This window comes from Cyprinodon variegatus, unplaced genomic scaffold (assembly GCF_000732505.1).
Source record: "Cyprinodon variegatus isolate N-32 unplaced genomic scaffold, C_variegatus-1.0 Scaffold1066, whole genome shotgun sequence".
NCBI lineage: Eukaryota > Metazoa > Chordata > Actinopteri > Cyprinodontiformes > Cyprinodontidae > Cyprinodon > Cyprinodon variegatus.
In genome coordinates this window covers 92,817-115,349 of record NW_015151519.1, presented here as the reverse complement: position 1 = coordinate 115,349, position 22,533 = coordinate 92,817, and the positions used below count along the sequence as shown (strand labels likewise).

Here is a 22,533-nt window from a genome sequence, read left to right as displayed (position 1 = left end):
GTTTGGCTAAAAGACTGTTGGCCAGTGAGCTTTAATATTAACTTACTTAATTAAAGTAAAAGCAAATTTCTACTTACTTAATTAACTTATTTAACTTAATTATTAGTGCATGAGAGGATATTTGGAGAGAACAGTGCCAACATTCAATACCTTTACTGGATTTGTTGTAAGACATTCTTTTTTCATTTGACTGTTTTGACTATTTTTATACATGTTAAGTAGTTATTGTGTTTTCAAATTCTAATAAAAAAACAAACAAACTGTATATTCAATCCTTTAACTTGGGAGGCCTAGTTGCACTTAATTAATCAGTTGCTCATGGAATATGTGGACATTTTCTACACCAAATATACAAATTTTTTATTTTATTGGTCAGGAGGAGTGTTAGAAATTTTGCTTGAGTCTCCAATCCATCCAGCCTGCCATTGTTTGGACAGCAACACAGAAAATGTGGGATGAAGAGCATAAAGAAGAAGTTATAGCGCTACAATAAGAGATGTTGTCTTGTATCTATTTGTATTTATGTAACACAGGATTAGCATTCCATGATTTAATAACAAAAAAAAAGCCTTTAAGAAACGTTTTTATGTACCTTGTACAGTACCTTAAGCTTACCACTTTGCCCCTTTCCTACATATGTACTACATCTTTCATATCAATGTCATGCCACTATGTGGTTTTAATTCATTTGTCTTTGCAGTTTATGGTTTTAATAATTGTAGCAATAAAGGTTCATATATGCTTAGTACTGATGTGATTTAATTTAACTCTCACTCACAATTGACTTTACCTATGGTTCTGATCCTTTTTGGGCCTTTATACTCTTATAAAATACAGTATGGCAGGCTTAGGACCTCTGATCAGAACACAGCAACTCTAAATAATATTCTACTGGTATATGTATATTGTTCATAGGAGTGTTATAACCACATTTTCCTACAATAGTGTACAGGTTCACTATTGGCAGTCATTTTAAAGCATCAATTTCAAATTGAGAATGACAGATTTCTCTGGTAAATATGAATTGATGTGCAACTGATGTGAATACAACCTCTGTAGATGGCACTGTTTAATACTTGAAAAAGCAGAGCCTACAACATGCAAAAGTACGAAATGTGAAGGAGTGATTTTACCAGGACCTGTTTTACACAGATATTTTGCAAAATATTTAATTAACATAAAGGAAAAAGCCTTGTGAATGTTTCTTTTTATAAAACTACAACTATTCTAAAGCAAAAACATTCCTTTTTTTGTGTGTAATTTTGCTTTTATCTAGAGGTTACAGTAAGTGTGAGGTATACATGCTACTTTACAATTGTACTGCACAGGTTAGGATGCAACTATTGTTTATTTTGAAAAATGTACCTTTTTTTGCATTTATTAATGTTTTAATGTCATGATTTTGCTATTTGGGATTGATTCATTTTTACAGTATATTTAAATGTTTGTTTGTGTCACTATAGCCTGTTGTTGAAGCATGTTATTTGAACTTGTGCACTTCATTCTGGCACAGTTAAACTGCAGTTGACAGGTAATAGTAACTCCTGATTATTTCACTCTTGATTTTGCTGATATTATGAGGATGTGTTGTCAGAATCTGAATAATTAAGTAAAATTTAGATTTACATTTGAAAAACTTTAGCTAAACAAATGTGATATGATTATTAAAGCAGTAAAATGTTGGTGTGACTCTATGAGAGTATTTCAAATGTAAGTTAGATGCTGTGAACCTAACATTAATGGCTCTCTGTTTTTCTCTTTGCAGTGTTAAGTTTCTAGCATTCGCCTTCTCTGTTAGGAGGAGTCAGTAACTGGTAAACATAATTGCGGCGGGAGCCACATAAGCAACAGGCTTTTCACGGATGGACAGTTGAAAGGAGATCTTTGAGGTGACGAGAGAGACCAGAGGGTAATCACGATAAAAAACAAAACATATATATAAATATATATCACATGGTCTGCTCCTCACATTGTTACCAAAGCAGCCTCTTGGATCGCCGACCACAATTTTTGACAACAGTTCACCTGCCCCTGACCCAGTTCTCCTCCCTATACCCCCTTACCCTTTCCTTCAAGCTGACTGAGCATTGCACTGACACACTTTTGGAGAAAAAAGGACTCCTGATGACACATTCCAGACAACATCTCTCTGACAGTGTTAGAACGCCATCCTGCTTATAGACCAAATCAGCACCGTCTGCAGTGCTGAAAAACTGAGCAAGTTTTCCAGTTAGCACTTGCTATCACCTGGACTCACTGAACAATGTAGCATTTCTGCTAACACACTGTAGCATCTGTTGGTTGGGAAATACCTTGTCTAAAAACCAATCTATCCACAGTTCATCGAGAGAGAAAAATTATGCATTCAAGGGATCTTCTAGATGTCACTCTTGTATTCCTTACCAGTGAAAAAGAAAAAAAGTCATTTAGGGAGCACATGAGAGACAAAGGATTGGTCTTGTTCAATGCACAAATACCAGAAGAATCATAAATGCAGTCTTTAAAAGCACACCCCGATCGTCCCTTGTTAAAGTTTAGCACTTGTATAGTCTTCCATTAACTTCTATTAGACTGAAGTACTGCCCTGCTCATCAAACAGCACTAACTCTGAAGCTGAACAATCAAAGCACATGTAGCATTACCTGAAACAAGTCATAGAAATCCATTTTATACTCGCCCAAAAAAGTCTTTATCACTAAATAGTGTGAAAAGACTTATCCTTATCTCTTATGTACTGGTGTGGGCTTGCACGGAAATCTATGTTGAGTACCAAAGGTCTTTTAGCATGCACTTGCTGAATGACCCTCTGTAATGTCAAGTAGATTAGTAAAGGTATTTGATATAAGGTGAGGCTGCTACTCTCTCTCATACTAATCATCGTCTTTTGGTCCTTTTACTGCCAGTAGCTTCCGGTGCCTCACTGCACATGAAGGAAATGTCCCCATACATTGGTGACACAGACATGAGAAGTAAATAGACTGACTCAAAGAGTCAAACCCTGTTAGGTTATTGACCTGCCCTGCCTAAATTACAGCGTTGTTGTGAAGGGGACCAATGTGATTACAATTTCCCCAACACTGCCGTTTAGGCACAAGACTCCTCTGATGCATACTGCCCTGCCTCTCTCTTGTCCCTCTTGCTGCCAACAAGTGCTTCACTGGCAACACAATGTCACGGTGAAGTTCAGGAGGGAGGAGTCCTTTTCGACCAAAAGGAGATATTCAGTGAAACAGACCAAGTGCAGAGCAAACGTGGACATGTACAAAGAGAACAAATCTATATTTTGATAAACAAATCTACGACGCTCCATGGCTTTGGAGAGGGTTTCCTGTCCGGGAAGAGTCCAGTGAGAGAGAAGATAGAAAAAAAAAAAGAGTCAAGGTCTCATACAAGCTGGAAAAGAGAATTGCTGGTAGAAAAGATGCAAGAAAAGAAGCTTCATGCTGGGGTGTGCAACATAATTTACCCCACAGGGTTTGGAAAAAAAGCTTTTTTGAAAGAACCTAAGCAGAGACTGACTCTTGCCTATTCATACATGAAAAAGGAAAAAGGATGAACAATAAGAACAATGGGAAAAAAAATGCATTTTTGTAACTTTGTTTACCAGCATGACTACTTTGCATGACTGTCTTTTCTGCAAGCCCTTAGTTGAAGACAAGGGTGCTAGAGATACAAAAAAGTATATATAAAGTAAATTTAAAAAATGTTATATGCAATTAATGTTTTAAAAAAAGATTATAATTAAAGAGAAGAGCTATATTTTCTTTTGAAAAGTAAAAAAAAATGTGAATATTGAAACATGTATGTTTGCAAAGTACACCCTGAAGTATGTTTTGTTTGATGAAATCTCTCTGCTACTACTGCCCTACACTCTTCATTCCAGTGTTTATGACCGCTGCCATAGTTTTTATTTTGAAATGCGTTTAGCAGCATACTTTCTAAGCAGTCGATCGGCCTACTTTGCCCGTAGCATCTGAGCAAAGTGTGCTAGTTGTTGTCAGTCACAAATTCCATGTTTCCTCCTCCACTTATTTGCACATCCTCCGTAGCAAAAGCAGCACCCGTCCAGAAACAGCAGTTATCCATGTCACAGTTGTGAAAGCTTGATTAGCAATCATAGTTTGTTTGTTTTCTTTGGCAATAAGGCAAGAGTTGTCACGACTGTAGCAGATCAAAATGGAGTCCTTTGACATACCTTCATAGCTTTGGAGTTAAAGACATTCTTGAGAGCCTTGGATGCCTCATTTGCAGAGATAGCTGTCTGGCCCTCTGCAGAAGAACAGGAAGACCAATAAGACGATAAAAGATGCAATACGGCAAGGAGTCAGAGATTTTAAGTTTGCATGGTACTAACTGATTTTCCAAGGTTAGAGAGTGGGCTTAGGGACTCAGGTGTGCTGATAGTGTGTGTGGATGTAGGTCTTTTGCTATTTTCTTTCTAACATAATAAATTCTACTATATAGAAACATAATGTGAACACCTCACAGTGATGTGTTAAAGATAAAAAAAAACAAAAACAAGAAAAAACAAACAAAAAAAGCATGCATTATGACTTGATAATCTCTCAAGGGGGAACAGAGTCTTGCCATTTCCCCTCAGCCTTTTGTCATGGTTCCTGTCATGATTCCAGTCCTGATAACTTTATAAACACTGTGCCGTGTTGTAGAACAGCAAAGTCTTCCTCTGAGAGGCAACTGAAAACTACTCACACTCACAGTGTCAGCATGAGTGTGTATAGGTAGCTTGTCTTCATTTATTTTTTTTTTAAAGAACAGGTCATAGCATCTGTCGTTACCGTATGGTGGAGTACTTGTCATCTCACTGGCTAGCTCATCGCATCGCACAACGCAGTCATGCAAGCACCAATCAAAAAGACCCAGAGCTTCCAAAATGATGTCAGAAGGGGAGACAGAAAGGGTAAGAGTTAGCTGTGTCCACCTGGGGGAGGCTGATGACAATAAAAATAATGAAGTTGAAGGAAGACGGGGGATCTGAGTGTTGAGGGGTCTTTGAGAACCTCTCCTTTCGTTTTGATTTCCAAGTGAGTTTCAGGCCCCGCTGGTCCGGGGTTTAGCTCAGGCAGCTGAATGGTCCTCGGCCCATTTCTTGAACAGTTCAGTTGGAAACCCACCAGAACATGTTGTGATGTAGACTACAGAGAGCGTTCAACAGTTCTGATGAGTCTGCGCAGGTTTTACAGGGTCAAGAGCTTTCTCTATTTACAAAAAAAAAAAAAATGTTTCAGAGTACATCCCTTTTAAAACATGTTCAGTTTCCCTTTGGGAAGGTTCTCATAGCTTGGATGGCCACAGAGGTTTTTCAGAGGCGGCGTGCAAACCGGCAAAAGAAAACTTTGTGCTTCACCCAACTCTTTGTGAAAAAATTTTTGTTTTTTTTTCCGACCAGGTGGTATTTTAATTTTATGCCACTGCTCTCCAGTGTTAGTTAGGTTTGCCATATCTTTGTTTTCCACATTGGGAATATGTCTGCCAGTGGTACCCTGAAAAAAGATGTCTTTTTTTTTCCAAATGCATAATACTGCCATTTAATTTAAACTCAGTGAATAGAATGGATTACAATGTTGATTGTGCTAAGTCTGTTTTATTTTTAAAGGTTCTTTCTGTTAGAAAATACAAAAAAGGTCCTTATCAAAAGAACAGAAATGCTTTACACAATATTTCAAGGCTACTTTGTGTTTGTGTGTTAGCCAGATATATCCTCTGCAGATATTTAGAGGATGTCACATGGTCCTTGCACAACATATCCTTTATGGCATCCTGTTTAGTTTACTTGCATGTTTTTTTTTCTCTCTTCTGAAATGTTTTCACCATGTCTATTTTTGTTTGAGGACACTGTATGCAATCCACACCATGAATGCCACTGATTGACACTTACTGTATGCTCCCTGAGACACAGATGTACTGTCATCAGTCTAGATGTTTTCAGATACCTATGGAGTGGCGCTGTGGCTTTCCATAGTTTAACATAGCAATCACATATATCTAAAAAAAAAAATATTTTAAAATTGATAAGAAAAGAGTTATCTTAGAGCAAATTCTATCACATTATATATAGTTTTTTGATATATTAAATGTTATTTTAATTAGAAAATATGACAACAGCCAAACCTCTTAAAGACGTCTAATTTAACGCATCGTACACCCACATAAGCATCCCAAAGATTCATTTTACATACTATTATTGTGTAAAACAGACTTAGGTACTGGTCCATTGTACTGTGGTCTTGAACGGAGCGTAATGGGGACAAGAGGTGGTCACTAGAACGCCAGGTTATAACTTATGCCGGATTTCATTTTTGAAATGTTGGGGCATGAAGAACAACTCATCAAGAACTGTAAAAAGTATATTTCAATGGAATGTTCATGATCTATCTTTTTATATTTTGAAGAGTAAAAAAAAATAGAAACATATCAATAAAGTGTCATAATTGAACATATTTCTACTATTGAGACTTAAAATGTATGAATGTCAATGCGATCTAATGTGAACCAACCTGCATTGCAGCTTGAATGAATAAGTCATGAGATGCTTTTTCAGAGACAATGAAATTGCTTAAAAATAACTGAGATCGACCTAAAATAAATGAAAAAGTAATCTCAGTTGTGTGTCAGTTTGTTGAAGTTGACTTATTCCAAACAAAATAAGTATGCTGTCATGGATACTGACTGGGAAGGCTGTGACATTGTGAAGCGACTATTACAGTTAACTTTGTTTAGCAATCTGACAGCAGTAGGGAGACCACTGAGCACTGAGTGATATAACCAGGCTTGAAATGAGGTGGCAACAAATATTCAGTCTTTCAAGATGCAAAAGAGTGACATGTTTGAGGTCATTTCTAAGAGGCTGTTAAATCTCCTTGGAGTTTAGCATAAGGGAGATCTTGAAATTAATTTGTAACTTCTTTAGGAGAATTTGGGGTAAGATGATGATCTAATGCACCTTTTCTCTTTTGTATAAAAAGCTAAACTGTCCATAAGATTTGCTTTTAAAAGACTCCACCTTTTGGCACAAACACATAATAGTTTACAGAGATACTGTGCTCTATAAAGGTATTTATACTACTAGACCATTTTCTATTATATCATGTTTATACTACAACCTGTCACTACAAATACAGCTGCAGTCTTTTAGGTCTAACAGCTTTCCTCTTTGAGAGTTTTATCTTATTTTTTTACATTCACAAAATGGTTCCAATCGATCAAACTGGGTAAAGAGCATCAAAGGACTTTGAAGACTTTAATACAAGAGATTCTCTATTAGATTTAGGTCTTGATTGATGTCTGTGGCTACAAGAACTTTGAAATATCCATTTTGGATTTCTTTGTTGCCTCCATTTACAAGTCTTTGCCTTGTATTAAGCATATTCAATCAAACCCCAGCAGGTTGTTTGGAGACAGACTGCATTAAGTCTATCAACAAGCAGAAGTGTATATTTTCTATGAATGAAGCCAGCTATTAGGAAATGTCGCCCCTAGCCTCTTGGCTTTTTAGCTCAACTGTTGCAAAGCATCATCTCCCTCTGGTGGAAAATGATGGTAATGTTGGATTTTGTGAGTTTAGTTTTACATTTTTAAAAATATATTTAGTTGAAACAGGTAAAACGTTTGATCTTTCTAAGTTTAAAATATTTTTAAAAACAAAGGGAAATAGTGTTGAGGTTGCTCCTTTCGCTATACAAGGAAGGTTCAGCAATTAAACTAGCAAAATATGACACGATAAGACAGCCAAATTGTTAAGTTTCTCATAAGATAACAAACATTATGGCCAGAATTATTCATAATAGTTGATTTTATTTAGCAGAAGTCAAGAAAATAGTCCAGGTTTTAAAAGGTTTAAAGGTGATTTTACCATAATTTCAATCTTTCAGCTCTCTCTGTAAATTCTCCATCAACCATTTAACTTTGAGACTGGATAGTGACTAAACCATGTGTTGACAAAATTAAAAGTAAAAAACTTAGTCATATAAAAACCTTAATATTTCAATAGTATCAAAAGTTTGGGGCTTAACTATAATTTTTATTTTTTATTTTAGTTTTTCAGGTTTTTTTCCTATTTACCTTTTTTTCTTAAATATTTTATACATCATTCCATATTAGCAGTTATATCTGAAGGTAAGATTTATGTACAGGTAACAGCAAAAAAAAAAAAAACTTTGTATGAAGCAATGATTTCACTGAGTGTTCTCACACACAAAAAATTTGGTGGGTTTGGATATATTTTTTTTAATTATTATTTTATTTATTATTTTTTCAATAACTTGATGACAATTTAAATCAAATATGGTCAGAATGAGTTTTAACAAATAATTGCATAACCTATTATTATTAGATCAACTACGTCTATCTATCGCTGCATGTTTTTGTACTTGCACAGGCCACCAGACTTTTATGGAAAATGTTGTTATTTCAAAGAGAGCTGCTGAGGTTCCTAAACATTGCTGCTTCTGAACAATAAAATAGAACCAAAATAGTGTCATGATTCAAACTATAGGTTGGAATATAAATGTTTTTTCGAAATAAACTATTGGTATCATAGTAATTAAACAGCATCATCAACTATTTTTTTAAATGTTATGTTTTAATGTCTTTAAACACATAAATGTGCATCGTCTTTTATCATTTTTATTCAGTTTAATTTCTTTTGAGGATCTCAAGACCCCATACTGGTGGGGACACAACCACATGATTATACAGCTCCTCCACCATGTTCAACAATGAGTAGGAGATGTTTTTGTTTTGCTGGTGGATCACTGAAAGTTATCTGCAAACATTAATGCCAGTCTCTCCCTGTCAAAGTGTGGTATTTACACTCAAACAAGAAGAAAGAGATGCTGGCACCCAAATTTGAAGGCATAGCGACATATAAGTGATCTCTGGTGCCGACCTCAAGCAGTGGAATGTACCATCTGTATTTGAAGCCATTAAAACCAGTGAATTTGGTAGTATTTCACTCAATGTATTTTCCCCGGGAGCCTGCGCCATAGCTGACAGTGCAGATGAGCTGCAGTTGAAATTTGTCAGATTTTAGCTGTCTCACTGTCTAAACGATTGTTGTCTAGAAAGTCTCTTGCACAGCATCAAGCACAACTATGTTTTGGAAAAATGTTTTGTTAGCGTGAAAGATGTATGTTTCCAAATACAGACATTCAATTCTGAGTTTGGACCATATTGCATAGACAATGGCAGTAAATAAAACCAAACAGGAAAAAATGAAGGAAAAAGCTCTTCTTGCATGACTCAGACATATGGTTCCAGTTAACATCACAATGCAGTTCAGCAAACTTTGCTTTTTCACATCCTTGATTGAACAGAAAGCCTTTCTATGGCATCTCTCCAGAGATACAGGGTAAGTGGAAAACTCATAATATTTTTTTTGCAGGCTTAAGTAGCCTAACATGTAAATATTTAGTCCCACTCTCTAACAGGGGGCTTCCACTGTAAGACTCTTTTGACTTCTGCACACTGTGTTTGTCGGCAAGATATAAACTTGGGGACCGGTGTTAAAAAGAGATGAGTCAGTGTGTTGGATCATAGCAATACCAAAAGGAAACAAGGTATTTCATTACAAAACACAAATCCCTTGATTCTCTGTCTGATTTAATTAAAAGAAAAGTCATAATTTATAATCTGTGTTTGAATATTTTATTAAGATTAATGGAAGGCGATTTCTTTAGTGTAAACAAAGTTTGCTTTTCACTTATTTTTTTAGAAGGAGATTATAAAGCTCCTATAAGAGATTAATTAAGATTTTAATCATTCTTAGCAAAGGAGTGGAAATGAATGTGAATGGAAGTTTACATTTTAAATAACTACTGAATTAATCTGAGGCAGCACAAGTCAGCACTGCATTAACCGGAGCAATGATGACTTTAAGATGTTTAAATAGTTTCAAAAGATTTTTGAGTTTGCCAAGAGAACCTGGCACGTTTTCTGACAAATCGTTAGAAAATCTGATGATTTCTGTCAAATCATCATGACATCTGTGCTGATGTTAAAGTGACATACGTTTTCTTTCTAAATTGAAATGAAAAACATTTAAAAATCTAACTGGTTTGTAAAAAAAACTACTTGAGTTTATAATCAAAAACTTGGCTTTGATATGGTTATACCTCAAATGAATTGAAAGCACCCCACTGTGATAGGCTTGGTGTCATTTGATCAGGAGGTGGAAGGCTGTCATCCTTCATGGCTGAAATGAAGGGACAGGACAGGGAGGTGGTGGAGGGGTCTGTGAAGGATCTAATTTCAACACGGCAGCATTCCTAAAACATTTCGTGCACGGAGGGACAGGGCATGATCCTGGATGTTCCTTGAGCAAACAACTGGTGGCAGAGGTTGTGACCAGTCTGATCCGTGACTCTCGCTGGACAAAGAGGACCACCGACTCGGCTAAAAGCAGAGCCAAAGCAAGGATTTTATTTATGTGACATACATGATGACAGGGAAAAAGACAGATTACTTGATGAGCAGCAGGAGACGTAAAATGTGATTCTTCATCCTCTCATTAGTGCCTTTCAGAAGCTCTTTTTCCTAATAGTGAGTAGACTCTCTTTTCACACTAACTCTCTCCTAACTTTGCTTATTGTATTTTTCCCTCTTAAATAAAATCTGAAGAAACTGTATCTAAACGTGTTGTTACTATCTGTAACTTCTGTCATAAGAAATCCAATTCATGGTTCTTCTATTCATCTGGTTTTAGACCGAGTCCACTTTGAAGTGCAGCTAGTCTACGAAGTCTCGGGAAAGGGGTTGGCTAAGTTCTCTGAGTAGGCAGGGATGGAAAGTGGGGACCCGGAGCGATATGAAGAAGAGGTCAGAGGGAACGAAGGGAACACAGAAAAAGACAAACACCTGAAGAACCAGCTCAACACTGAGGAGAAGGGAGAGAAGGAGAGCAATGAGAGTGAGAAGAGGAAAGAGCGGCGACGTTCAGGGCCTCTGTGTAGGAACGGATGGGCTCTGAGTGAAAGATTGGCCATCAATGTTTCAGGAATGCGCTATGAAACCCAGCTTCGCACCTTGGCCCAGTTTCCAAACTCCATGCTCGGGGATCCCAGGCGGAGATCCCGCTACTTTGACCCGCTTCGAAACGAGCTCTTCTTGGACCGTAACCGAGCCTGCTTTGATGCCATCCTATACTTCTACCAATCAGGGGGGAGGCTCCGCAGGCCTGCAAACATACCCCTGGACATCTTCATGGATGAGCTGATGTTTTACGAGCTGGGAGAAGATATTTTGAACCGCTTCAAGGAAGACGAGGGGTTTCCTAAGGAGGAAGAGAGGCCCCTGCCAACCAATGAGGTCCAGAGAAAACTGTGGATGTTGTTTGAGCACCCTGAGTCCTCATCGGGGGCCCGTATCATTGCCATCATAAGTGTGATGGTGATAGTATTGTCCATTCTCATCTTCTGCCTGGAAACGCTGCCCGACTTCAAGAAAGAGGTTGGGAACAAAATGTTCTCTACCACATGTTTGGAAAAGAATAGTTTAAAGTATGAGTTTGGTTTATTTTTACACTTAGGTAGCCTAGAAATAATAAATTCTAAGCATTTCTTATTTAAAAGATGGATTTATCTTTGGTTACACCTGCAGGACAGGAAAGAGTAAGAAACCAAACAACTTAGGTTAAGTTTTCATATAGACTGTTTCATAGTGAGCCAAAGATAAGCAACTGAAAATTAGAAAGCCTCATGATGAATCCTAAAATATAGTGGTATCCTTCAAGTTTAAATGTGTAGTAATACACTGAAGATTCTCTAAAACTGTGTTTAGATCTCTTCACATGTGTTTAACATCCTTTGTATACTTTCTTCTTATTTCTAGGTTTTAGATCAATTTGCCCATTATAACACCCATTTAGTATTATTGTCAAACAAGTCATATAGTACCCACATAATATAAAGTTCTGGAGATTTCCTCCTCAAATTTTTACTTCCTTTGTAATTTCAGCTGATTTTTATTGTAACAAATAATGTCCCTGCTTGTGCAAGGTTACAATTACAAGCCATTTTCTATTTAGTCTACTGAAGGAAAATATAATTATGTGATATAATATATATATATATATATATATATATATATATATATATATATATATATATATATATATATGTTATTTTGCTCTGATTAAGAATCCTAATAAACATGGATTAAAAGAAAACGTTACATAAGGTTTAACAGTAAAAACAATCATTGGTATAGTCTGCTTAAACTAAATGAGAAATTGTTTATGTCAGTCTATAGCTCTAATTTCTGAAAATATTTAATAATCAGAAACATTTTAATAGAAAAACAAAAGTGAAAAATTGTTTGTAAACCAGTAAGAAATGGAAGCAGGAGATATAAAATATCATAAGAATGAAATACAAATTAAGGATGCCACTAAAACAAACCTGTGTAGTTTCAAATAATTATCAGGATAATTAGTCTTGCCAAGCTCAAATGTCACATATTACTTAAATTCTACATTCCTTTCTGAATTTCAAATAGCAAACAGAAAAATTGTCACTTTTTTCACAAAACTTTAGAAATAGATTTATTTTACCATAACACTATCCAAACCAAACTAAGTAATTGATAGTAACAGATGTCAAAACAAATATGATCTTTTGTTTTCTGTTTTTATTTAGTTGAATCACATTTAAGTAATCCTTTTTAACACCTCGAGTCAAACTTGGCAGATATGTACTAATCACATAGTGAGCCTTTTCTAAGAAAGGCTCACTGGCTAAACACCTAACTGACCTATTCATTATTGTATCCACGATCTAACATTCATAGCAATGGTGTCTGAGCCGAAGAAACTCTAACAGCCAAATGTTGCTCGGTTAATTGCCTCCATATCAAACCATTGGGGTATAGTGTTTTAAACGGAATATGTTTGACTATTTAGGTCAAAGGAAACTTGAATCCATGTGAAACAGGTGTTCAGGTACACTCTCTGCTGGAGATTCGCCACGGTGTGTTAGAAGGAAAAATACTGACACGAAAAGCTTTTGGCCAATAGTTCTGGAAGAGGACCAGAGAAAGTCTGCAGGAAGCTCAGGGTGTGAGTATTTTAGCCGGCTGTTAAATCTGATATGGATTCAGGAAGGGTACAGCAAGTGTCACTTGGGAACTAGAATACAGGCCGAGTGAAGGGACAGTTAAGTGTGTTAATGAAAGGTCACAAATGACCGTACACATGAGCAAGGGTTAGCCAAAGCTTGCTGATGGCTTTGAACCAATGAGAGAAAGGTCTCCCAGGATGAGCACGATACACTGGGTCATGTTATCACATTCCTCCAGGAGTGCTGTGCTGTGCTGTGCCAAGCCGCGGTTTCTGCCAGGAAACTACTGTAACCTACTCCTGTCTGTCCGGACAGTACGCCCACTCGACTGCACTGGCAGTGTTACACAGGGAGATGGGAATACCGATAAAGGTGTAGATGGATGAGGCGCAGTGGAGGAAGACACTCATGTTTCTCTGTAGAGAGCTTTAAGGAGCTATATTTAGACTTGGGAGGCACATGGAGTGGATCAACACATACTGTAGATATCCAGCGTTAGTAATAAACACTGTCCCTAACCTGCTACTGAAAGTCACCATCAATAATCCTGATTTGTTTAGGATTTTTAAAATCTTTATGTGTAGATATAAAACTTGCCAGATATATTGCTCTAAATTTGCTATAAACATCACCATACTTTTGACTTGATGGTGATTAAGAGAGGTTTCAAGTATCATATTATCTTGTGCCGAAATATGAAGATACATAACCTGACAGATAGAGCAGCATGTGGCCTGAGGGAAACGAGTTCCTGATAGTTTGACAAATGTAAAACATAATTAGCATGTTAAAGGAACCAAATCTAACCATCAGTAACATACAAAATATAAGTAGAGCTTCTTGGGAAATTCTAGATGAACTGGATATATTTTAGTAATGAATGTGTATTTACATGGTAGCCCATGTAGGTCATGAGACATTTGTACAGAACCAGAAAACATCTTACTAGTTGACATAGCTTAGCATGAACATTGCTAACAGATTGTTTTCAGTGATGTCATCAAATTTCAGAAGTGGTGGTCATGTGTGAAACACTCCTAGGGGATTAGTAAAGCAGTTTTTGACTGACTAGTTTTGTTGTATGGAATATTTTAAAGACAAATTTTCATGGAAAAAAGTCAGATTGCAGGATCAGACTAACTAAAAAGAGAGAGAAATGTAAAAAAGGGTTAAAAAAGTAAAAACTGTTAAGTGCTTGCCCCACCACTTTTCGTCCTTCGCCTGGAGGATTTAATGTACCTTACTAAAGGTACCTCCTTTTCATTAGCTTCAACAGCTCACGGCACCCCTCTTCTTGATTTTCAAGAAATTGTCGATGGTTTATAAAAATGTAGCTGGTTTACGTTATTAAAGCAATTTCCTCTGCTGAAGGTTAGCACTTTTACTTTACTTGTTGGCCTTAGTATAGCGAGTTGCAGCACAGAATTGCACTTACTAGCATTTATTAGTGTTTGCCATACACCAACATGGCCACATACAATTTAATGACATTACATGAAATCAATCCATTGCTTAAGAAACAAGTCTTTCTAAGCTCTTTTTACTTTTTGCCATTTATGGTGATTTATTTATGATTTTAAAGCCATTAATTGTCATTTAATTGGTATTGTATTATGTTATTGTTTATTTGTCAATCTAGTTGGTTCTTCATTGGACACAGGAAAATGTTTCAGGTTGTTGCTGTATCTCCTGTCTGTTCCTCTCTAGGATTATCACCCCCAGGTTAAGAATTCTTCTGAGAACATGCCTCCCACTCCAAGTGTTTTCACCGACCCCTTCTTCATGGTGGAAACCATGTGTATTTGCTGGTTTTCCTTTGAGCTCATCATGCGCTTTTCTTGTGCTCCAAGCAAGATCACCTTCTTCAAGGATGTCATGAACATCATTGACTTTAGCGCCATCCTGCCATACTTTGTCACCCTTGGAACTGAGCTCGCTAAAGACGATGACGCATCTCCAACCACATCCTTGGCCATCATCAGAGTCATCAGGTTGGTGAGGGTCTTCAGGATCTTCAAACTGTCTAGGCATTCCAAGGGGCTCCAGATCCTTGGTCAGACACTAAAGGCCAGCATGCGTGAGCTCGGCCTACTTATCTTCTTCCTGTTTATTGGAGTCATAATTTTCTCTAGTGCTGTCTATTTCGCAGAAGCTGACCACCATACAACAGATTTTGTCAGTATACCACACGGCTTTTGGTGGGCAGTAGTCACAATGACCACTGTGGGGTACGGTGATATGTACCCAGCAACAGTGTGGGGTAAAATGGTTGGCTCTATGTGCGCCATTGCCGGTGTTCTTACTATCTCCCTGCCTGTGCCTGTCATTGTTTCCAACTTCAGCTACTTCTACCACCGAGAGACGGAATGTGAAGATCGAACTGAGTACATTCACGTTCAAACTTCCCTATGGGAAGATGAGGAGCCTGAAGAAGAGGAGAACGAGGAAGGGGATAGGGATCAAGATCAGGAATTTTATGCCAGTGAAGGCATATGCAACCCTCTGAATGGGACTTTACTTGGCGGACTATGTTCTGGCCAGATGGCAGAGTACACAGGAGGGAACATGTATCTGAGGGAACCGCTAGTAACACAGGTTTAGGTAGAGTGGGGCTTTGTATCCTTAGACAAAAACAGCACCGAAGTGTTATATAAAAGCTATTTATAACAAGTGAAAGGACAGGTGGGACTTCTTTTAAACTCCATTGAATACCTTAAGAAGGACAGTGGGCAGTTATATTACCTCCGAAAATGTTGTGTTGGTTCTATTTTTTCCTTAACTGCAATTTTATCCCCTAAACCCAGCTAAATATATCTGGAGATAATATATATATATATATATATATATATATATATATATATATATATATATATATATATATATTCATAAAACAGCTCAGACTAGCATACTAGCAACTTTTTATTCTCAGGGTAACGGTATCAAAATAACATTTATAAGACAAAGACTTTGAGAAAGTATGTGCCTTGAAACTATGACGTCTTATTTATTTTTACTTTAAGGGTTGAAGTACAAGCAAGATATTTGATTGTTACACCATATCAGAACTCAGCCAATCAGTTGTTAAGCTGCCTCAGAAGAAAGACTGGGATCTGTCCTGATCCAAATCCACATTCTCAGCACTCTTTTGTAAAAGTATAGAAAGACCTAGTTTGTCTGTTATTTTAATTACAGGATTTTTGTATATGTAGGTTTGCTATGCAATGGAAGTAATATATTTAATTTATGCTTTATTTGCTCAATGTTTTTATTCAAGATTGCTATTCTATCAATTTTCTTGAAAGCTGTTGTCTCCTTTGGGTGGTTAACTTAAAAATATATGATGAAAAATTTATGCTATTAATGTATGCTATTGTTAGCAAATATACTATTAGCCAACTGAAAATTGTACTTTTTTATTTCATTATAAAAGAAAAATATATAAATATTTACAGGCAGTTGTGTCTGACCTTTTGCTGTATGTTGGTGTTGCCAAATAAGTTTTAACACTGTTCCTTTCTGTTTCAATTCAACTCATCAGAATTTCCATTACATCACAGAACGACCAACAAAGGGTATCCAGACTATTGTAATGCTGCATATATAAACCACTTTAGTAACTAGCTGTAAATTGTTTGTGTAACAGCCATTAAAGGCCGCACAGATGAAATTAGTTTTTTTGGTTGATAAAGTCCAGATTCTTGCTTGCAGAAGGAGATGAGTTAAGAAGGAAAAGCAGGATGATTTTCAACATTACAGGGATTTTCATTACACAAATTTAGATCAATGAACAATGTTATTTGTTTTTCAAAAGATAGTTTAGAAATGTCTTTTCTCATAGCAGCAGAGTGACTACCATCTCTCATGTAATGTATAGTGAGAAGTGTCCCTCTTTGCACCACTGATATCTATGTAATAAGCCTTATAACTATAAGCCATAACTATTTTTGCAAGACACAACACACAAAAACAGACAGGAATGATTTTTTTATTTTTATTTGAGTAGGTCTGTAGTTCTTTTGGGTATTCTTAATGAGTAATTATTGCATTTAACAAAATCATAAGCGCTATTGTTGCTGGTAAGTCTGCTATGAAAGTTCTGTGAATCTTCAATTGGTCAAAAGGGGTCGCATAGTTTTATGTAAAGAACTGGGGGCTGCAAAGGCCATGGAAAGGAATGATTTGTGTCTGGCAAAAACAGGTGTGTTGATTTAGCCAATATGGTGGATAAGAGTTATTTCCAAAAGGGTCACCATTCCTCTATGGTCTTTTTTCTGGATGATGAAAACAGACCGTGATATCAGACATTTTCTGATATTCTTCAGTTGTTTTAAAACAAGCCTAGCTCATCAATCATCAAAATTAGATTGCAGGAATAAAAATGCTAGGTCCTAATATTCTTCTAAATAAATGCATATATTTTTGCTGTTCACACCAGATTTGCTTTTTGTTTATTTTACTGTTTTGTCATTTTATTTTGTGCAAGACAAAACAGTTTATCTCATAGAGCCTCACTGTCAGTAGCCTAAAGAAAAAGGCTTCTGTGTAAGAGTACTTTTATATCCCGAGGACATAAAAAATTAACTAGTTATGATCATTACCCTTGGATAATACTAATAATTTTATTGTGGGGTTTTGAGTCTGCAACAACATTTGACTTTCTCTAGGCTTTAAAATATAAGACTAAGTATGGATGAAGCTGAAGCTGATGGGGTAACCTACATTTTGTTTTGTATTGTTCCAAACAAACAAACAAACAAACAAACAAAAGGTTAACCATTTTTTTCTGGTAAATGACTAAAAAAGCCAAATCTCTCTATAATCATTGCCTTGGTTGTTTTGAGGGAAAGGAAGTCTGTATATTTAGTGTTCTTTTAAAAATAAAGCCAAGGGGGAAAAAAGAATAGAAACCATGATATCCAGAGGTTACGGAACAGAGTATTTTCATTTATTTTTTACCTTAAATGTGAAATTGAGCTTGTTTTACAATTTTGCGTTAAAGATTTCTCTTTCTCTTCCTGGTTCAGGACACTAAAAGGAGTTTCAAGAATAAAACATAATATAAATGCACCTTACTTTGCCTTTATATGGAAATTCAAGTTAAGCCTCAGGAAAGTGAAAGGAGACATTCACACAAAAGGTAAAAAAAAAAAAAAAAAAGTTAAATAAAAAGCAAGACTGAAAAGTGTGGGAACCGTAGAAAAAAAAATGTTGTCCAGCTTCTAAAGATAAAATACTCAAATTCAAAAGTAGAATAATTCAAAAACTGTACAAAGTGTGTATTAACAATTTAAAAAAACAACAACTTCAGACTATTTACAAATTGGAAAAACAGTGCAATTAACAACAAGGTTGTAAACATTAACTGATTTTGTTAGGATAAGTGATGACTATAAAGTCTAACAGCTGCTGGGAGGAAGAGTCTGGTATATTACTCCTCTGTGAACCTGTGATGAAGCAGGCTATCACTAAAGTACCTCTAAAGTTCTGCAACAGCTTCAAGCGTGGGATGGGACACATTGAACTTCTCAGACATATGCAGCTGCTACTCTTTATGTAAACTAGGAAGCTATCATATGTTTTTACCCTATGTAAGCAAAGCAATCATGCAGATTGGCTTGAAACTCAAAAATCAAACTTTGAGCTGCTTTGCTTTCCTTTAAAATTTCATCCACTAGAGGGCAGTCCTGCTTTCACATCAGACATTTTTCCTCTACTGTGCAGGGAATGAGTGAGCAGCAGCTCAGAAGTGATGATTTTAGCTGTATATTGGTAAAATAGACATCACAATGATCTTCTGGATTATATTAATTTGCACTGAAAATGTACTTGCAGGCTGAGGGAGAAGGAAAAGGCTTGAACTGTGCAAACAATATCCCAGAGTAGGAAATTGGGAAGCAAAAATTGATATGGTTAATATTTAAAAAAAAAAATACTTAAAGACGTAAAATATTCACTCAATAAATTAGAATTTCAACAATATTTAAATAAAAAATAAACTAAATAAATAAATAACTTAAGTTAAAATAAATTTCACTGAAACATTCTGAAAAACAAATAATAATAACAGCAACAAGAAAAATAAATAAAGTCAACTCATGTGTCAAAGTTAAAATCCCAAACAACCCTAATTTTTCTTTTTGCAGTCAAATTTTACTTATCCATAAATTGCTGAGGACTGACCATTGTGTCCTGTCCTATCCCAAAAAGGTCTTCAGAGTCTATGTTGAAGTTCCTCTGAGCTTTTGTTGATTCCTCAGAAACATTCTCCATTGGTAAAGTATTCCTTAGAGGTAGGAATCTTGTGAAAGGAACTGAGTGTCGATCAGGAGAATTTCTAGCTGCCAAGGATAAAGGGATCCCATTGTGTGAGTTAAGGAAACGGGTGTAGCCATCAGCCAGCAGGAGTTCTCTGAAGGAGCAGTCTGCTTCCTCATATGCTCTCTGAAATGAAATGGTATTGAATTGAATAAGTCAAAGAAAGAGGACTGGAAAAGAGTCAAAAATTGATCATGTTTGAATTCTCTTTTATCTTACCTGCCCCCTTAGATTTCCCATGCTATCCATGCAGAGAAACATGGATGATGAATGTCCCTTTATGACAACATGGCCCTGTTTAACTGATTTTAACTGCAACACACCTGGAAAAGAGAAATTTGCTCAGTTTCATATATTGGAGATTTCTTTCTTTATTTCTGAGTGTGATGGCAAGCTAAAATTCCTGTACTTAACAGATATTTATTTATATAAAAGAAGAAAGTCTTGATTTTTTTTAATTCAAAGTTCCCAGCCAGTCTGATAAATTTGAAAATTGGAAACATATAATCTTTTAACAATTGCTTCAGTTAAACTTATACTGTGAGAATAATTGATCGTTTTCTATTGATAAATGTATTCAAACTTTTTTTTTATTTTCAAAATGATTTTTTTATTTGAGTTTGGAGTATTTCTTTCTGTAGGCTTTTTCACATTATTTTTAAGTGGTGCAAAAAAAAAAATCATGTTTTTACAAATATAATGTTTTAATCATTTAGTTACTCACTATATGGGGTCTGAGCATCACTTCCAGTCACTCTCCCATCCAGGTTTATCTGCAAATACAGCCCATGCCTGTGATTTTCTGCAACAAAAATTAAGGAGGGAAAGGAATACACATATTTAGTATAAAAGAAAATTAAAAAAATCTTCTCATTACTGTTCCAGAATCAAATTTCTATATTAAGCATTGAATACAACTAAAATGAAGAAGCAAATACTTTACATACCTGTATAGAGATGGACCTCTCTGTGCTGATTACTGAATGCAAAGATTGGGTTGGATTCAGGGAGATAAAATGACCAGGAAATTGGAAATGTCAGGATAAGAACAAGGATGGGAAACGGGTAGAAAAACAGGTTATAAAGAAACAAAAACATTTTGAATTAGGAATAAAGGAAATGTTGAAGAAAATTGATCATAAATAGCTTGAAAATAAAAACAAAATAAATTAAGAATAAATAATAAATATGAAATTCTTGAGTCTGTGTGATGAACTTCTAAAGTCAAGGAAGTTTGGTGCTCTTATAAAGCAGTTAGGAGAAGGAGGTCCAACTTCATAAGAGAATGTATGAGTCACACCTTTTTACATATGCCTATTAAACTTGGATCCAGAGCAGAGTGGAACACGTGTTCAGTCATATTGTTTAACAACTTTGAAAAATCATGTCTATTTCAATTTATAAAAATATAAAATTTATTAATCTTGTTTTAAAATTTCCAAATATCCTAAAGTGAAATGCTTTAACATATGCAATACATTCTGAAAATTCCCGCGTCACTGTTTATTTAAAATGTTCTACATGTTACCTCAACACACAGCTATGTGACTCCACAAACCTCAAACTAACTCACATCAGTGAGGTAAATCCTTTTGTCACATTCACACATTTACCGTAACCTACGTGCCTTTCCCTGCTGTCGTGCACTTGAAAAAATAAACACATTTCAAAACCAAAAAAAGAAGATATCACGCTAGCACATCCCTCTGCGTCATGGGCTGGATCAAAAGGTGGCAAATGAATATTAGAAGAAGTGACGAAGGCTATGTTTTGGACTTTATGGTGTTTATTCTGTTTGATGTATTGGTGTTTTAGAGAGAAAGAGAAGGAAGGAGTGGGTTGAAACAAATTTCAAAGTGTTTACAGGACTGCAGCTGTGGAGACAGCAGAGAGAGGATGCACGTCAGACTGTAAACTTAATGGTTAAGAAACGCTGCCTGGCATCCATCGAAAATAACACTTCACATTGCATCATTACTTGTTTTATGATAGTGTGTTTAAATCATTGATGCTTCCAATGTTTTGGTATTTTTGCAATGCAAAATATTTCATTATGTAAAAGAGAAAGAAAGGATACAAATATATATGAGAAACAAATCACAGTCAGTCTTTCCGTTGCCTTCCATTTTCAAAGCACATAAGCATCTTAAAAATCCTGCACCGTCATACACACTAAAACAGGAAGACACTGCCATATATGGGTGATGGTGTAGTGTTTGTCAATAGGAAATATTCCATGGTAATTCCCAAACCGACTGTTTTCTTCTTAAAAAAAAAAAAAAAAAAGCCCCAAAACAACCTCTTACAGGAATACTGCAGATATATTGGTACTAACAAAAATGAACATGCTCTGCACATTATCGTCTAAGCAAAAAACATTGATGACCTCTGTGGAAGAAAGGGGGGGGTGTGAAAAACTTTTCTTCATCCATAAAAAAAAATTCAATCCTATAAAAACAGTTTTTGTCATAGGGTTCTGAAAAAACTGGGCTCTTCACCGCAAAAAAGTTTTTTTGAGGATGTTTCAACACCAAGGGTCTGTCAATTCTGTTGGCTCGTGAGCCAACTGAGCGAAAGTCTGGTTGCCTTCCAATTTGAGCCTGTTTGACTGAAAATTTACACAGGCAACTGGGCTCTAGGTGTTAAGGACAGAGACAATGCACAGTTTATGCATAAGGACACAACACAGGTGTGACGGAAAGCTGAAGCAGGAAGTAAACGTTTGACTGGCGAGGTGACCATTGGTGTTGTTTGTGAGAATAAAGTTAACCTGTATACGAAAAGATTTCTTTTATAATGATTGTCAGTACCACCTATCTGCTAATGTTTGGGGACAGCTCTAAATCATTGACCAATTCTTCAGTATACTTCCTCCTGTTTAGCCGCAGCAAGAGGATTCATCAGATAGTTTTTATTTATTGTGTCTGAGCTAAATTCATTTCACTTTAGTTTATTTATAGTGCCAAATCACTACACATATCATCTCAAGGCACTTTACATTTTAACCAGATCATGCAGTCAAACTGATTTAGAGTCTTCTATGTACCGAAAACCAGCAGATTGCCTCGACTCATTGACTTTAAGGCAATCTCTCACACCAAGCATGTTTGTAGGAACAGTGGAGAGGAAAAACTCCCTTTCAACAGAA

At 36.0% G+C, this 22,533-nt stretch overlaps 3 protein-coding genes across 8 annotated transcripts in view; 2 read left to right on the top strand and 1 right to left on the bottom strand.

The window, feature by feature from the left end:
• Positions 1-6,774, top strand: part of LOC107101225 (potassium voltage-gated channel subfamily C member 1-like) — a 76,041-nt gene extending 69,267 nt beyond the window's left edge. For 5 of the 6 annotated variants that reach the window (XR_001482070.1, XM_015400048.1, XM_015400047.1 and 2 more), the window contains one exon: positions 1,766-6,774. Coding sequence is in view for 2 of the 6 variants with exons in the window: in XM_015400051.1 (XP_015255537.1) it covers positions 1,766-1,779 (14 nt within the window). In the remaining 4 variants the exon portion in view is untranslated. The remainder of the gene's footprint in view (positions 1-1,765) is intronic. The other variant, XM_015400052.1, reaches the window with a different exon arrangement.
• Positions 6,775-10,302: 3,528 nt separating this feature from the next.
• LOC107101218 (potassium voltage-gated channel subfamily A member 1-like) lies at positions 10,303-15,884 on the top strand. The gene is made up of 3 exons (XM_015400035.1): positions 10,303-10,557; positions 10,721-11,463; positions 14,778-15,884. Exons 2-3 carry the CDS (start codon positions 10,798-10,800, stop codon positions 15,669-15,671), a joined length of 1,560 nt encoding a protein of 519 aa, XP_015255521.1. The 5' UTR covers positions 10,303-10,557; positions 10,721-10,797; the 3' UTR covers positions 15,672-15,884.
• A 3,284-nt stretch (positions 15,885-19,168) lies between these two features.
• On the bottom strand, positions 19,169-20,483 carry LOC107101219 (fibroblast growth factor 21-like). The gene is made up of 4 exons (XM_015400036.1): positions 20,333-20,483; positions 20,110-20,187; positions 19,605-19,708; positions 19,169-19,511 (listed from the first exon to the last, which is right to left on the bottom strand). The coding sequence occupies exons 1-4, from the start codon at positions 20,481-20,483 to the stop codon at positions 19,221-19,223; spliced, it is 624 nt and encodes a 207-aa protein (XP_015255522.1). The 3' UTR covers positions 19,169-19,220.
• Between the last annotated feature and the right edge of the window lie 2,050 nt (positions 20,484-22,533).